Below are 16,621 nucleotides of genomic sequence, written 5' to 3'. Positions count from 1 at the left end.
TTGGGGTCTGCAACAAGCACAAAAAAAGCTGCCGAGAGCCCCGCTGCGTTCCTGCGGGGAGGGTCTGGGGGGGCTCCTTTCCCCCACCCCCCCCGCTGCTCCCGGCTTTCACGCGACGGCAGCAGAGGCGAGGAAAAGCGCCGGTGTCCTGCCAGATCCCGGCTGAGCCTGGGGCCCTGCTCCTGGCCCCGCTGCCCCAGCCTGCCCCGCGCTGCGCTGGCCCCAGGATCGGGCCCAGCTCCTCCTCCGGCTGCCCCGTGACGGTCCCAGGGGTGACTTTACCTGCCCAACCTGCGCCGCCACCACCCGTCCCACCCCTTGAGTCAACCCGGCCCGGGCCGCGCTGCTCCGCCAACGCGACCCGCGTCGCCTCTGCTTCCCGGCCCCGCTCCCGAGACCCCGCTCGCTCCCCTCCGCCGAGGAGACTTTGCCCTCCGCATCCCCTCCCTCCGGCGGCCTCCACGAGCCCGCCCCGCTCGAGGCTTTGCGGAGGGAAGGAGGAAACCTCGAGCGGAGGGAAGGAGGAAAACCGGCCGGGGCGGGCGGCGGCAGGGCGACATGAGCAGCGCCGAGGAAGACTACAACTTCGTCTTCAAGGGTGAGGAGGAAACTTCGTCCCCTTCCCTTCACCCAAAGGACAGGGTGGGAGGAGGGCGGGGGTCCTCCCCCGGGCTGACGTTTCCCAAACCAGGACGGGGCTGGGGGCTACCCCTGCAGCTCATGTGCCCCGCGAGCAAGCAGTCGGTGCTGCAGAGGGTCCTGGCACTGAGGGCTGCGTCCCGAACGGATGGCGGTGGGGTCGGGGGGCTGCCTTGCTGCCCGTGGGCTCCGCGGAGGTACTGGGGACCCTCTGCCGCCCCCGGGGCACCGGTAAGCGGAGGGGGTGACACGGCTGGGGCCGTACATGCGAGGTGTAAACGTGCCAGCCGAGGGCGGCGGGCACTTCAAAGTCGTCCTGCCACGGTGCTCGGTGGTGGCACGCGCAGAGGACGCGGGGTCAGACCCGGCCGTGGGCCCGGAGCGATGCAAGCACCGGGTGCTGGTGTCCCCCCGGTGCCACCGGCTGGACCTCGCTTGGGAGGACGGGTGCCACCAGCCCCACGTACCCAACCGCAGGCGTCCCCTGGGCTTGGCAGCGTCCTCGTCCTGCTCCTGCTGCCTGGATCCCCTCCCTGAGCGGTGCTGGGGCCTCAGCGGTGCTCAGGGAGTGCACGGGGGGGCCCTACGAGCCCCTGGGTGGCTTTGGAGAGGGGCTGAGAGCTCCCGCTGTGGGGTTGGGGCTCCGTTTGCTGTGCCGGGGGTTAAACCCATTTTCTGTCCATGTTTGGGGCCGTTGTCAATAGGGCCAGGATGGTCCAGGGCTGCTTTCCTCCCTTTTTCTTCTTTTTCTCCCCTTTTCCCTTTTCCCCTTCACCCTCCCGGGCTCACGCTGTATTGGGGCTGTCCCTGTGCCAGTCTCCGGGACGGTCCAGCCGCTGCCGTGCCAAGGCAACGGGCCGCTGGCGGGTCTGGATCAGGCCAGGAAGGGTTTTCCGAGTTCTTCCGAAGCCTGTCGGGTGCACGCTTCGGCCTCGGTACCCTCCTCGCCCGGCCCCAGCGGGATCTCTCGCTTCCCTCCCCAGTGGTCCTGATCGGGGAGTCCGGGGTGGGCAAAACCAACCTGCTGTCCCGCTTCACCCGCAACGAGTTCAACCACGACAGCCGCACCACCATCGGCGTGGAGTTCTCCACCCGCACCATCGTGGTGGGCGATGCCATGGTGAAGGCGCAGATCTGGGACACGGCCGGGTGGAGCGGTACCGCGCCATCACCTCCGCGTAAGGACGGGCTCCCCACACCCACACCCCCACCCCCGGACCCCCAAACCGAGGCCGCCGTGGGGCGTCCGGAGCACGGGGTGATGGTGGGGCTCTTCCCCAGGTATTATCGGGGCGCCGTGGGTGCCCTGGTCGTCTTCGACATCACCAAGCACCAGACGTACACGTGGTGGACCGCTGGCTGAAGGAGCTGTACGACCACGCCGAGCCCAGCATCGTGGTGATGCTGGTGGGGAACAAAACCGACCTGGTGCAGGCTCGGGAGGTGCCCACGGAGGAGGCGAAAATGTTCGCAGGTACGGGCGCTCGCTGCTCCTGCCGCCCCCAAAAACAAGCTGCGAGCCTCCAACCCTCCCCGCTAGCGGGTGCTCACAATGAAGGGGGGGGGGGTGTGTCCCGAAAATCCCGGCAGGGGCCCCAAAATGAGCCGTGCCCTCGCTGGGGTCCCCGTCACCACGGGGCCCGCTGTCCTTGCAGAGAACAACGGGCTGCTGTTCGTTGAGACCTCGGCGCTGGACTCCACCAACGTCGAGCAGGCTTTCGAGACCATCCTGAAGGGTGCGCGCTCCGGCACCGCGGGGCGACGGGGAGGGGGCGGCGGGGTCCCTCGTGGGGACCCGGGGCCGGGCGGAGGATTCTCAGCGCGTCTCTCCTCCGCCCGGTTCCACCTGAGCAGTTTTGGGGCTGGTTTCGGTGTCGCCTTTCCGGCTGGTTTGGTTTCCGGCCTTTTTGCGCTGGGCGTTTCGCTCCCTGTCACCCGGTGGCTTTGTTCTCAGGGCCCCGGGGCTCCTTCTCCCCTGTAATCCGCGGGCCCCTTCGGGCAAAATCCCGGGGGGGCTCCTGACTCAACGTCTCCAGCGTCCTGCTGAGCCACCCGCAGGGGCCCGGGGCACGGAGAGGGGCGATGCTCGGCCGGGAGCACCTCTCCAGGAAGGTGGGGACAGGCGCACAGCGAGGTGTGCCCTGCCATTTGTGCCGTGCCGTGCCGTGCCAGCCCCAGCACGGGCCGAAGCACTAATCCAGGTTGGGCAAGAGGAAATTTTCAAGGTGTTCCCCGCCACCCACGCTTGGCCACAGGGACGCAACCGGAGAGAGCTGCTTCCCCCCCCCCCGCCCTCCTCAAAGTGTCCTCCCGAACACGACGGGGGGCCTTCAGAGGTTTCTGCTCCCCCATGACACGAACCCGCCCCCCCCCCCCCCCCCCCCCGGCCCCTCTTGTTTTGCAGAGATCTTCCACAAGGTGCAGAAGCAGAAGCAGAGGAGCAGCCAAAGCAGCACGGTGTCGCTCGGCAGCGAGAGCCCGGAGAGCTCGGCCCCGGCGCAGGCGGAGAAGCGCCCGTGCTGCGTGGCCATCTGGCCCGCCGGGCAGCTCGGGGGGCCCGGACGTGCCAGGGGCACGGAGCTGGGGCTGGGCTGCCTCCGTGCCGGCCCCTTTTGGGCCACCAACAGAGGCTGGGGGCAAGCAGCCTGCGGTGCCACCCCCCGCCCCGGCGTGGCGGGGAGCCTGGACAGCGGGCAAATTCTGCCAGAAACGGGAAAAGCCTCAGTGCCGGCAGCTCTGCTCCGTCCGCCTCGTTTTTATCGGGTCCTGATTAATTAACACCAGCACCGAGCCGCCCGGATCCCGATCCCGATCCCTCCAGCCCCGCCGTGCAGAGGACTGAGACGCCCTGGGGTGCTGCCGGGGGCTCGCCGGGGCCACGCCACCCACGGGAGCCGCCGCAATCCCCGGCCGCCTGCGGTTGCTGCCGTGGGGCCTGTGCCACGCGCTGGGGACGTGCCTGTCCCCACAGCTCCGCGTCCCCAGTGGGGACAGCTTCGGGGTCACCACATCCCAAACCTCGGGGAGCGAAGCAGCAGCGTGCAGCGGGTCTGTCCCCATCCCTGACCCGGGACGCCGTGACGGCGGGACCGAGCCGAGGCCCCCCCCAGTTTTCAGCTGGCTCCCCGGGACGGGGCCCAGCACCAGCTCCGTGTCCCGCAGCGCGGTGATGCCACCATTAAAGGACTTGCGAAAGGCGGCTTCGCTGCTGGAACCCTCAGCCCTTGTGGCCTCGGGCCCGGGCCCTCCACCCCATGCCCATGGGGTGCGTCCCGATGGGGGTCCCTGCGCCCCTTCCCCTGTCCCATTGCCCCAGTGGCCCCCGGGGGGATGCTCGGCAGCCGATGGCCCTAAAAAGGGGCCTCCCCGCACCCTGGGAAACGGGGGGACGCTGCCGGGTTCCCCGGGTCTTCCCCTGGGTGTGGGCCCAGGGCTGGAGGCTCCGCATGGGGAGCGGGTTGTGCTGTCATGGGGGAAGGGGGGGGGAAATAGGGGAAAAAGGGGAATAGGGGAGGAGGAAAGGGGAAAGGGGGAATAGGGGGAAAGGGGAATAGGGGAAGGGGAGGAAGGGGGAGAAGGGGGAATAGGGGAGAGGGGGAGAAGGGGAATAGGGAAGAGGGGGTAAGGGGATAGGGGAAAGGGGGATAGGGGAAAGGGGGAATAGGGGGAAAGGGGGAAGGGGGGGGAAAGGGGGAATAGGGGGAAGGGGGAATAGGGGGAAAGGGGTAGTAGAGGGAAAGGAGGAGTAGGGGGAAAGGGGAAATAGGGGAATAGGGGAATAGGGGAATAGGAGAAGGGAGGGAGAAGGGGAGTAGGGGAAGGGGGGGAGAGGAAAAGGGGGAAGGGGGAATAGGGGGAAGGGGAAAAGGGGAATAGGGGGAAGGGGGAGTAGGAAAAGGGGGGATGGGGGAAGAAGGGGAAGGGGGGGAAAAGGGGAATGGGGGGGAAAGGGGAATAGGTGAAGAAGTCGAAGAGGGGGGAAGGGGAAGGGGAAGGGAAGGGGAAAGGGGAAGAAGGGGGCTGGAGAACGGGGGCTGGGGGGCTCGGGGCGCCGCCGCCCCCACGCACCTGGCCAGGTGAGCCGCCGGGCGGTGACGGACAGCCCGCCAGCCAATGGCAGCGGAGGAGGGAGTGGGGGGACCAATGGATCGCGGGGGGTGGCCCCGTCCGAGCCCACCCACCCCCCCCCCGCCCCGGTCCGGAATCGGCGGCTGGGCGGGGGGAGCGGGGCCGGGGCCGGGGCCGGGACCGGGGCCGGGGCAGGGGCAGGATGCGGGGCCGGGACGAGGAGTACGACTGCTCTTCAAGGGTACGGGGCCGGGCCGGGATCGGGATCGGGATCGGGATCGGGGACCGGGGACCAGGAACCGGGGACCGGGGACCGGGGACCAGGAACCGGGGACCGAGATCTGAACCCGGGATCGGGATCCGGGCCGGGACCGGGGTCCTGAACCAGGGACCTGAACCCAGGACCGGGAAACTGGGGACCGGGACCGGAGACAGGAACCGGGGATCGGGACCGGGACCGGGGTCCTGAACCGGGAACCGGGGTCGGGAACCAGGGATCGGGATCGGGACCGGGACTGGGGTCCTGAACCCAGGACCGCGACTGGGGACGGGAACCGGGGATCGGGACCGGGACCGGGGACCTGAACCCAGAACCGCGACCGGGGACCGGGAACTGGGGATCGGGATTGGGACCGGGGACCGGGACCTGAACCTGAACCGGGACCGGGGACGGAGACCGGGAACCAGGACCGGGACCTGAACTGAGGACCGGGCTGGGAACCAAGGACCAGGACCGGGGACTGGGGATGGAGACCTGGACCTGAACCAGGAACGGGGACCAGGACCTGAACCGGGGACTGGGCCAGCCGGTGCTGGGCAGGTGCTGGGTGTCCCCACACCAAGGGTGCGAGCAGCTCTTCCTGGCCCCGGCTTCTCGTTAGTGCTGCAGGGGGGGGGGGGGCAGGACCCCCTGGGGGGCAGCACCCATGGGTGGGGGTGCTCGGCCCTGGGCAGCCCAGGAGGCTGGGGGGGAGTCGTGGGCAGCGGGAGGAGCGGGGAAAAGCCCCGCTGCCCCCCCTGGGAAGGGAGCCGGGAGCCCCGGGATCTTCTCTCCAGCCACCAGCACGGGGTCCCGGTGCTGTTGGCTGGAGCAAAGTGGCGATAGGACGTCGCCAAGTCGCAACAGGACGTCCAAAAGTCGCGACAGGAGCCAGGGATGACCTTGGTGTGAGTCAGCCGCCAGCACCTCCCCTGGCCCCCGCCCAGGAAATCAATCACGGAGTTGGTTTGGGTCGGAAGGGACCTTAAAAATCACCTCGCTCCAAACCCCCTGCCGTGGGCAGGGACCCTCCGCCGAGCAGGTGGCTCAAAAATCCTCCCCGGAGCTCTCCTGGGACCCAGCGAGGGGCGGCCCCTGCGTCTCGCCCGCTGCTACGCCGGAGGCACGGCTCGGGGGGGGCCCAGCGGTGTCCTCCTGTGGTGCCGGGCTCCTAAAGGAGCTGGGGCTGAGGGCAGCTGGAGGTCGGGCTCTGCGTTTCCTTCCCCGTTCTTCTCTTATTCTCCTTAAAAACAAGAGAACCCGGGTTTGAGTCCAGAACCTGTGGGTTCCACCCAAACCAGGGGCAAAGTCCAAGGGAGACGCGGTGTTTAGGGGCACGGAGCTGGGCCAGCGCTCGCTGGGTCCCTGGGGCTTTGCTGGGGCTTTTTGTCCCCCGAACGGGTGCTGGTTTCGGTTCGAAGCAGCGTTATTCCGACTTTCTGATGAGGGAGTCTCCTGCTCCTCAGGCTTCCTAAGGCCCCTGTCCTAAGGCTTCCAGGGGCACGGCACACGCGTGCCTCAGTTTCCCCAGCTGTATTCAGCGCTGCTGTGGGCGTGCACGGGGCCAGTGGAAGCCGGGCTGCAGCAGCACTGCCGGGATCGGAGACGTGGCACTTGAGCCAAGGGAAGTGGCAACTTCCCGTTAATTAAACACCGAGCCTGGATCAAAGCGATGAGGCTCATTAGCGAACCTGGCACATTGCTGGCCTCTGTGTCTCCAGTGGTTCGTCGAGGGCAGCCCAGCCCATCGTGGTCTTCCCAGGCATCCACGCAGTGCCCCGCGGCGTCAGGAGCCTCCCTTCCTCTGCTGCTGGTCGAGCCCCGAGCTCCTGCTGGTCCCTCGCCGGGTTCCCTTTCCCCGCAGCGTGGTGACGGGGTGGGGGGGGCTTGGCGGTGGCCCTGCTGCCGAGGAGGTTTGGTCCCGGCTGGGGAGGGCAAGGTGAGGCCCCCCCAGAGTCCGCATTCCCCTGGGGAACGGACCGAGCCAGCAGCAATGAAAAAGAAAAGAAATCCAAACCTGTTGAGTCACAAACCCAACAAACTCGATAGGGGAGCCGTGTGACGGAGCCTCCCCGCAGCCTGTTGCGCCAGGTTTTACAGGAACTAGGCAGAAAATGCACTCACCCAGCCCACACCAGGGACTTTCCTCCTCCTCTTCTCTCTCTCCTCCTCCTTGTCCGGTGCTCACTTTTGGACCAGCTCTTTAAATCCCTGGTTATGCACCGATTCCCTCGGGATGAAAAGGAGATGGGGGCCGACGGGGACGTCCAGGTCCCTGCAGGGCTGGGGGCGGCTCCGCATGGCTGCGGTGGGGACAATCGGTGCTGCCTGGTGCTGGGGGTCCGGGGGCCGACGCCGTGCTTGTTCCCCCCCCCCCCCCCAGTTGTGCTCATCGGGGACTCTGGCGTGGGGAAGAGCAACCTGCTGTCCCGCTTCACCCGCAATGAGTTCAACCTGGAGAGCAAGAGCACCATCGGGGTGGAGTTTGCCACGAGGAGCATCCAGGTGGACAACAAGACCGTGAAAGCTCAGATCTGGGTCACGGCTGGGCAGGAGCGGTACCGGGCCATCACCTCGGCGTGAGTGTCCCCGCTGCACCCCCCCCCCAATCCCACGTCCCTTCCCTGGGAATCGGCCGTGACCCCGTCCCCTCGCTGTCCCCAGGTATTACCGGGGGGCCGTGGGAGCTCTGCTCGTCTACGACATCGCCAAGTACCTGACGTACGAGAACGCCGAGCGCTGGCTGAAGGAGCTGCAGGACCACGCCGATGCCAACATCGTCATCATGCTGGTGGGCAACAAGAGTGACCTGCGGCACCTGCGGGCTGTGCCCACCGACGAGGCCAGGAGCTTTGCAGGTATCCCCTAAACCCCATCCCACCCCACCCCATCCCGCACGACATGCCTGAGCTCAGCCTGTCCTCGCAGAGAAGAACGGGCTGTCCTTCCTCGAGACGTCGGCCCTGGACTCCACCAACGTGGAGACAGCTTTCCACAACATCCTCACGGGTAAGGGGGGGCCAGGAGGTGCTTTGGGATCCCTCCGGGACCTCTGTATGCTCTAGGGTGGGATCCTGCTCCCCGTGACGGGGAGGGGTGGGTGCTCCCAGCCTCTTGAGCCGTGCGCTTTGGGAGGGGGAAGCTCCTTCACTGAAATCCACGTTTTTTTAAAAAAAGTTTTCCCTCCTTCTCCCCTTTCTCGGCAGAGATCTACCGCATCGTGTCGCAGCGGCAGATCACCGGGCAGCCGAGCCCGAGTTTGGCCCCAGCACGACCATCGAGCCCGTCCGCGTGCTGCCCACGCAGCAGGAGGGCCGCCAGGCGCCCTGCTGCCAAAACATCTGAGCCCCCGCCGCCCCCGCTGCCCCGCGCACGGAGCCGTCGCCTTTCTCACCCTCTACCTGCTCACTGCAGCCCCCGGGAACGGGATGGGGCTGGCGGCCGCTTCTTCTGCACGGCCGCTCCTGTGCGTGCTGGCCGTGCCGCCTTGTGCTGCTCTCCCTGTGTTATGTAGGACCTACAGGAACGGAGAGGAAAAGCTCTCCCTGAGCCGTGTCTCCCCACCAGTGCCTCTCTTCCCCAGGGTTCGGGACGTGCCACCCTTCATGTCCTGCTTTCTCCAGCCCCGAAGTCACCTTAGGGTGACACTGAACAAACCCAAGCGCAGCGAATCCCTTGCCTGGTACCGGGTTTTTGTGGCACCGTGGGTGCAGCCCTTTGGGGAAGGTTTTGGGGGTGGTGGGGGGCCAGGGTGCACCTTCTTTCTGCCTGGCAAGAGACTGGGTGCACCCAGCCCCGGGCACGGCTCTGGGTGTGGATGGGGCGCCCTGTGGGGGGGTGCAGGGGGCGATTCCCTCCTTGGGCCCCGTTTTTGTGCCCTGAGCCCCTTTGAGGCACCCCTGCAGCGCAGCCAGCGCAGAGGAAAAAGCTGCTCTGTCCTTCGGCCGGGTGCTGGGATGCACGAGGAGGGGAAAAGGGGCCCAGGGTGGGGGGATTTGGAAAGATTTTGCCACTTCTGGGGCTGTGGGGTGAGGACGAGGGACTGGTGACAGCAGGGCGCAGCCTGGGGATGAGGCTGCCGCTAGATGGAGCGTGTGCTGCGCTCACAGGGGGCTGCCAGCCCCGATCCCCCTGCCCAGGGGACAGAGCCGGGCCCCCCAGGGCTGAGACAGAGCCGGTGCCACTGGCGTGATGGGCAGGGGGCAATGCGGGGGCTGCAGGGGCCGTCCCATCGCATCCCATCCCATCCCATCCCGTTTCATCCCATCCCGTTTCATCCCATCCCTTCCCTTCCCTTCGCCCCAGCCCCAGGAGCGCATCCCCCGGGGTGTGTGTGGGGTCTCTCTTTCCACATCTGCCCACGGTCACCCCGTCCCACTTGGCAGGATTTTGCCTTGGGGCATGGTTTATTGACAAAACAGGAATTTGGACAGAATCCTAAAATAAAGTTGCTGCTGGAGGCTTTTTCTGCCTGCTGGGGTCGTTGCTTGAGCCCAGGAACCGCGCCAGCTCCGGCCCCGTTGTTCCCCCCGCCTTGGCACATGGCAGCTCGGCGGCATCCCCAGGCGAGGAAGGGCATGAAGAGGAGCGGGGTAGGGAGGAAGTGTGGGGCAAGCCCCATTTTGGCTTGATTTTACCCTTTTTGAGCAGCCACCGTGGCAGCACCTGACCCTTGGCTGGAGCCCCCTGGCGCAGCGTGACCCGGGCACCGCCAGGTCCCCAGGGTGTCACGGCTTTTAGCTCCATTTTGCTCCGATTCCCCATTTTTACACAATTCCTGCTAGAACGGCGTGGCAGAGAGGGTGACCCAAAGCTCACGGAGACAGGAACTCGCCGCCAGGGCTGAGGGTGGCAGCCGGTTCAGGGGATGGGATCGCCGTGGAAGTAAAATCCCTTGCTCTGAGCAGGGCCCCGCTCCCACCCGCCGCTGCTGGAGCCCTTCCCAGAGCGTGAACAGACAGAAAACAAGAGCAGATACCAAGTTTCTTAAGTAATAATACTTTAATAAAATTAAGTTCTTAATGTAATTTAGCACATTTAATACATTAACCCTTTCCCTTCTTTGTTTCTACAAGTTGTGCAACATCATTATTTAATTTTTATTTTAATTTTTTTTCCTTCTCCCCTTATACTATATGCCTCAAAACTCAGACAACGAGCCTAACTCTACTTCTATGTTCGGTTATATCTCTCTCTCAGGCCTTTATTTTTGCGTAATGCCGGAGAGATGAAAATACCTGGATGGAACATGTGATCGGTTTCCAATAGTAACAATCCCGACTACAGGTTTCCTATGACGTTAAAAGAAAAGGAAAAAAAAAAAAAAAAAAAAAAAAAAAGGAAAACACAACGTAACAGGGAATGGACTTTAAGCGGAGGGGCCACGGTCGGGATGCCGAGGCCGACACCGGCAGCTCCGTGGAAAAAAGCGGATGCACGTGGACTCGTTCGGCATTTTGGAGCGAGGGCGAGAAAGTTCAGTGGCACTTGGCGAGCGAGGGCTGCGCGGGGCTGGCATGGGCTGAGCTCCCCTGGAAGCCTGGGGCTGAGGCTTTGCTCGAGAAACGGGGAAATGGCCCCAGAGATGCTTTGCCGGAGCCCCAGCGGCAGCGAGCTGGAGCTGGGACCTCCAATACCGGGAAGAGCCGGAGGAAATTGCAGCCGATGCCGGGATCAGCCGGCACCACGCGCCCAGCCGTCAAATCCCACTGCCTTTCACGCCTGCTTAACCCAGGAGCAAACCCTCAATTGCAAAACAGGATCTGGCCTGGCTTTTTTTTTTTTTTTTCCCCTTTCTTTACAATTCTCTTGAAGAGAATTCATAAGGAAAAAGGAAAAAAAAAAATCAAAAAGGGCGATCGTCTCACAGCTGAGCAAAGCAGGTTGCGACTGCGGCTCCCTCTCAGCTGCTGGGAGCCGAGGGAAGACCACGCGGCGCTGCTCCGGTCCTCAGCGAGTTGTCCCCAAGCATCGCCGCAAGACCAGGACGCGTTCTGCCATCAGCCGCCCGGTGAACTGGCACCGCCACCGCCAGGCAGGGTGGGGGACACGATTTCATTATTACTATTTTTTTTTAATCCCTGCGTAGCTGCGCAGACAGCGGTGGAACAACTCCAGATTTCACATTAGTGTCACTTTACCGGGGGTGACTTTCAATTTGCTCCATTAGCGGCCCTGAAGCGATGCTGGCCCAGGTCCAGCAGGGACGCCGCAGCCTGCCAGGGCCGAAGGGACTTTGGATTCCCGTGGAGTAACCCCACCGAAGCAGGCGAGCGGTGCAGGGACCAAAGCTGAGGCTGCCCAACCTCAGCCGGGCCGACTGACAGCAGAACACGGCTCCAAGTTTCAACCCACAACACACCACAGACTGCTCATGAACATCCTAGAAAGGTTTTTTGTTTTTTTTTTTTTGGAAGAACCTGCCCATCCTGGCTCTGCGGTGCTGACACCGAGGGAAACCTTTGCGGGGACGCGGCAGAGGCAGGATGGGACCCCCACGAGCCATGGACAAGCGACTATAAAGTGCATCCGCTTTCCAGTCCAGGGCGCCGCTGCACAATGTCAAGCACTGACTCTACTTCAAGTATCAAAACCAAAAAACAATGAGGTAAAACGAAAATGAAAGAGCAAACGGGCCGCTCGCTGCCCCGCGGGGAAGGACCGGGTGGAGGGGTCGTGCCTCCGCGTTCCCGAACCGGCGCTGGGCTGACGGGGCGGGCGCAGCGAGCGATCTCGGATTCACAGTGCTATACGCAGAAACCGAATGAGAACTGTCTTCGCTTCCTGTCCTAACCTATTGCATGGCTTTGCTGAATGCTGGTAAGCGGCTGCCTCGTCCCGCCCCGGGTGCGGGCGCTGGGGTGGCCGCTGTGGTTGTCGAAGGCTTTGGGATCCTGGCGGATGCTCCTGAACCGCGGGACAGCCAGGGCTCGCTCCGGCTGAGCCACGACCCCGAGGACAGGAGCAAGAGCTAAACCCAGAGGTAACCAGCCACCTTGCGAGGGTGTTTTCTTGGCAATGCTCCACTCCCTCCACGAACAACGGAGCTTGCACTAGGTCATTTATTTTAGCATCATCGCGTGTAAACAGGGGGTCAGTGCAGCGAAAAGCAGCCTCCGAGGGGCCGAGCGCTTGGCTGGGCGCACACGGAGCAGGGTCCGACCAGCCAGGGCTCGTCTTTCCTGGTACAAGCAAAGGAGAGGGCGAACATCTTGCCGCAGTCCCAGCGCTCAAGGGCAGAGCCTTGGCTCCCTCACCGCAGCCTCCAGCACCGAAAAAAGCCACCGAGCCGGAGCTGGCATCCTGCAAGCTGCCAGCTGCTCACGAAGCACCCTCAACCCAAGCCGTACGCCGCCCGCTCCCGGCACAACCCTTCCCCTTGCTGGGTCGAGATATAACCAAGAAAGCAAGCAAAAAAAGCCCAAAAACCAAAGGGAACGAACCAAACCCTAACGTCCCGTGCTCCGAGCGCAGAGCAGGGCGCATTCAGCACGGCTCCGCGCTCGGCACCGGCACCTCGCTGCCGCCAGCTCTGGCCGTCACCTTACAGAGGGGAGTTCACCCGCGCCCAATTTTCCTTTCCACCCACCCAGGGACGGTCCCGCCGCCGTCACAGGGACCCGCGACACCTCGAGTGCCTGGAGGAGCTCCAAAAGCACAAACGGCGCGAGAAAAGTTAACAGCAACGAGATTCTGACTTTTAGCGTTTTTTCTGAAATTTTCATTTCCGTGCTCCAGGCCCGAGGCTGGAGGTCAGAATAAGGCAAAAATAATGGCCTAAAACTTTCTTCTTTTGTTCAGTGACTAGCCAAATCCTTATACTTTTTATTAAAAAAGCAACATAAAAACCCAAACGCATCTTTTTAAAAAAATACATATTATTAGATCCCATTTTTTTTTCCCCTCTATAAAAATAACTTCAGGACTTTGACAGAAGGTACCAGTCGGTGGTCTGTTATTTTGTTAGGCTTTTCGTTCGTCGATCTGTTTGCTTCAGAAAAATAGTACCAAAAAAAGATGGAATTTCTGGGGAAGTTAAAAATGATAACTGATCTTGTTTACAAGTTTACTTTACATTCTGCTCTGTCTGGGATCACTTGGATCTACTATAGATTAAACAATATGGATAGCATCTACTATTTGAACTAGTTAATTTATTTTAATCTTTACTCTAGGATTATATGAAATAAATTTGAGCGTTTATTATTATTATTTTAACTTTTTTTTTTTAATACCCATCAACGCAAACTTTTTTTTTTTCTTCTCTTTTTGGTTAAAAACAAACAAACAGAAAAAAAAATCTTATTTTAACATGCTTCTTTGAAAGGCAACAGAGCAGAAGCATCCCCGCCGCCACGCGACTGTGGGATGCGGGACGAGCCCCCCCAGCGGGCTCCTGTCCGCGGGGCGGCCACGGGGCCTGGGCCCTGCCAGCCCGGTGGGGACGGGCACAGCTCGCTGCGTGTCCCGGTGCCCTCCTGGTTGGGGACGGGTTCGAGTTTGGTGCACCAGGGCCGTGCCGGCTGCGGAGAAGGAGCCAAATTCGGCCCAGGGGAGGCAGAGGCCAGAGCTGCCCCAGCGCCGAGCGGCCCCGCGCACCCGCAGGCCCCGCGGAGCCTCCCACGCTGGGCGAGAAGCGGTTTTACGCCGGGATCGCCCAAAATCCTGCTTCGAAATGCGTCAATGGCAACATTTCCCCGTTGGCAATCTGGGGCAGGCTGGGGTCTGCAGGAAAACGAGCGAGAAAGGAGGGCGGAAGGGGCGAGAAAGGTGAGTTTGGCTTTCTGAGCGTGCCCAGCCTGCTCCAAAAAAAGCCCTTTTCTCCCCGAAGCAGCCACCGTCAGAGCAAAGCGAGGTCACCGGCGGCGGGCGCGGGGACGGACGGCACCGAGCGACCTCAGGACAGGGCCTGGGAACCGACCACGCAGCTCCGAGTCGTAGTGGTTTTGTCTATTTCACTTCTCCGGTTTGTAATTTCTTTTTTTTTCATTTTTTTTTTCATTTTTAAATACATCCAACTGTGTTAATTTCTTATTCCTGGAAAGGGCTATCTGCACCATAACTATCACCTTTTACATACACACACGCACACACAAAAAAGGAAACATATATTAAAACACTTTTTAAGCAATACTCTGGATACAAATGTATTTTTAACCTACTATATTCTAAACCTTCTAAACTTTTAAGGATCACTTTATCATAAAATAAAATATCCTTTTTTCTTATAATAAATTACCTAATAAAAGTATTTTTATTAGCCCAGTTCCTTGCTACATTTACATGTAATAAATGCATTTATTAAAATAGAATATTAAATTATAAAGAAATGTTCTAATTTTAAAATCTTAATCTTTTTTTCCCTCCTCTCTCTCTCTTTAAAAAACACCAGTAAATGCATCAAAATAAACCCTTCAAATACCAAATAAACGGTTGGAGCATTTTGATTTAAGAGGTTCACAATAGTAACAGTCTGAGCCTTTGTATGTATGGAGATTTTTTTTTTTTTTAAGAAAGAAAGAAAAGAGAAAAAAATAATAGATATCCCTCCAGCTGAAAAATACTTTTGCAAATGGGAGCTAGGACAAGATATTTTATAGTATCTCCTCATTAAATATAAATCCAATTTTGGTTCTCTCTTTTTTTTTTTGTTTCGTTTTCTGTTATGCATTATAATACACACTATTCTCTACATAATTTATGTCGATGAGGATGACATCACGGCACGATATTATCTCATCCCTCCGGTTCCCTTTCTCACGTTCCACCACCCGCTCCACCTCATCGCCTCTCCTCAGGGCGTCCCCTCGCAGAGGCCGGCTGGGACGCGTCCGTCCCCTCCCTGGCTGCGTCCCCAGCACCGGGAAGCCCGATAAATTAGCCGGACGAACCCTGTATTCAGCACAGCCCCCATTTCAGCAAGCGCCCACCAGCCTCCCCGGGCCTGATCCTGCCTGCGCCCAGCACCCTGCGCCCGCAGCAGCACTCCGAGCCCCCGGGTGCTCGGCGCCCTGCTCTCCGTCCCACTGCCCTGCGCCCCCAAAACACACCCGGGGGTGGCTGGGCCCCCCTGGCAGAATGGGACATGGCGGGGACGAGGGAGCCCCTCAAAGCCAGGACCGCGACCCCCCCCATCCGGAGGGCTCTGCTTTTAGCGGATGTTATTGCTGGTGAATTGGACCAACAAGCCTTTTTTTTTTTTTTTTTTTTTTTAGTCACCTATCAAGGAAGATACAAGTCAGAGCAAATAGTTAAGGTCATGGGCATTTTTCTTGTTTTTTGTTTTTATTTTTTTTTAAAGATTTTTTTATATATATACATATATTTAAAAAGAGAGAAAAAAAAAAAAAGTTACGCAAATTTGTTGTTTTAAGCCCCGCAACCGGGCTTCCCCCTAGGACCGGCCCCGGGTCTGAGCCTCTCCGGGTGCCCCCGAGGGGCTGGGGGGCGGCGGGGCCGCGGTTCCCCCACCACCGAGCCCCCTGCAGCCCCTCGTGGGCCAGAGGTAGCTCTGGGTGCGTTTACAGCGCGTGGTTTTTTCTTCCAAAGTTGCTACATCAAAATACGGAGTTGGTGTGGGGGGGGAGGGGGGGGAGGGTGGAAAAGCAGGGGAAAAGGAGAAATCAAAATAAAACGGGGGCCGAAATACTTCTATTCATTTTAAACTAGAACTGCTACATCAAGCTTTCTTTTAATATATATGTATATGTATATATATGTATATATATATATATAAAGGTTATTGGAACTGAAGATTTTATTAAAGGCCAACTTGGAGACTTGAGTAGGAACCTCGTCTGCAGAGAGGGGCAGACTGCCGCTGCCTGGACAGATGGACAGCCGGCCCCTGGTTCCGATCAGCAAGCATGGATGTTTGTTTGGGTCATTAATTCCTTTTTTTGTTTTCTAACTTTTTTTTTCCTTTTTTTTTGTTTTTTTCTAAAAAGAAAGTTTTTTTTTTTTTTTCTCTAACATTTTCAGCATGCAGGAGGCTTTTACATCGCTTTTCGCTTGCTAGGGGAAGGGGAAGAGATAAAAGGAGCGGACGAGGGCGCCCCTTATCCTCCCCTCACCCCCCCATATCCCTAGGGTCAGTGCTAGCACAGGTCCCCCCCGCCCCAGGCCCCCACACGGGTGTCTCCTTCCCCCCTCCCCGCTCCCCCCCCCCCCCCAACCTCTTCACAACCTGGCATCAAAGAAAGACATTGACCAAAACTTGCTCACATTACCACGAACAGACTTCACTCAGCCAAGAACGACTAGTCACTCAACTAACAGATCGGCCCCGGGGGACTCAGCCGGGGAAGCACTTTGCCATTGCGTTTCCAGCTCAAGCCCCTCCGGTACCGACACGAACATTTCCGAACGCCCCCCCGCCCCGAGAATGGCGGTTGGAGCCCCCCCCTTCCCCCAGCTCTTGCCCCAACCACTCTCTTGCCACCATCGGGAGGATTTTGGGGGGAGAACGGCTCCAACGCAACCCCGGGGCACAGACGAGCGGAGGCGGTGGCGTGCGGGGCGGGGAGAGGTTACTGCCCGGCGCGCAGAAATGCTCCCCCCTCTCTCCCTTACCCTTCTTCTACTGGGACCAGACCAAAGCCAGACTTTGAACAAGAACCAGGCTAGTTTAGGAAGGACGTGGCTGGCCACGGGGCC

The 16,621-nt window shown here is 60.5% G+C and overlaps 2 protein-coding genes across 2 annotated transcripts; both read left to right on the top strand.

Annotated features, from left to right (window-relative positions):
- The first annotated feature begins 78 nt into the window (after positions 1-78).
- Positions 79-3,417, top strand: LOC121060641 (ras-related protein Rab-25-like). Its single transcript, XM_040538587.1, is given in 7 exon segments — positions 79-598; positions 1,623-1,787; positions 1,790-1,817; positions 1,921-1,979; positions 1,982-2,113; positions 2,295-2,375; positions 3,044-3,417. Coding segments are annotated over 7 exon segments (879 nt in total). The 5' UTR covers positions 79-558.
- Positions 3,418-4,909: 1,492 nt separating this feature from the next.
- On the top strand, positions 4,910-8,468 carry LOC121060818 (ras-related protein Rab-11A-like). Its single transcript, XM_040538948.1, is given in 7 exon segments — positions 4,910-4,934; positions 4,937-4,948; positions 7,350-7,545; positions 7,631-7,824; positions 7,895-7,975; positions 8,173-8,211; positions 8,214-8,468. Coding segments are annotated over 7 exon segments (645 nt in total). The 3' UTR covers positions 8,312-8,468.
- Positions 8,469-16,621: the final 8,153 nt, after the last annotated feature.

This window comes from Cygnus olor, chromosome 28 (assembly GCF_009769625.2).
Source record: "Cygnus olor isolate bCygOlo1 chromosome 28, bCygOlo1.pri.v2, whole genome shotgun sequence".
NCBI classification, from domain to species: Eukaryota; Metazoa; Chordata; class Aves; order Anseriformes; family Anatidae; genus Cygnus; species Cygnus olor.
Note: the sequence above shows the minus strand (reverse complement) of the source record. Positions and strands in the feature narration are given on the sequence as shown.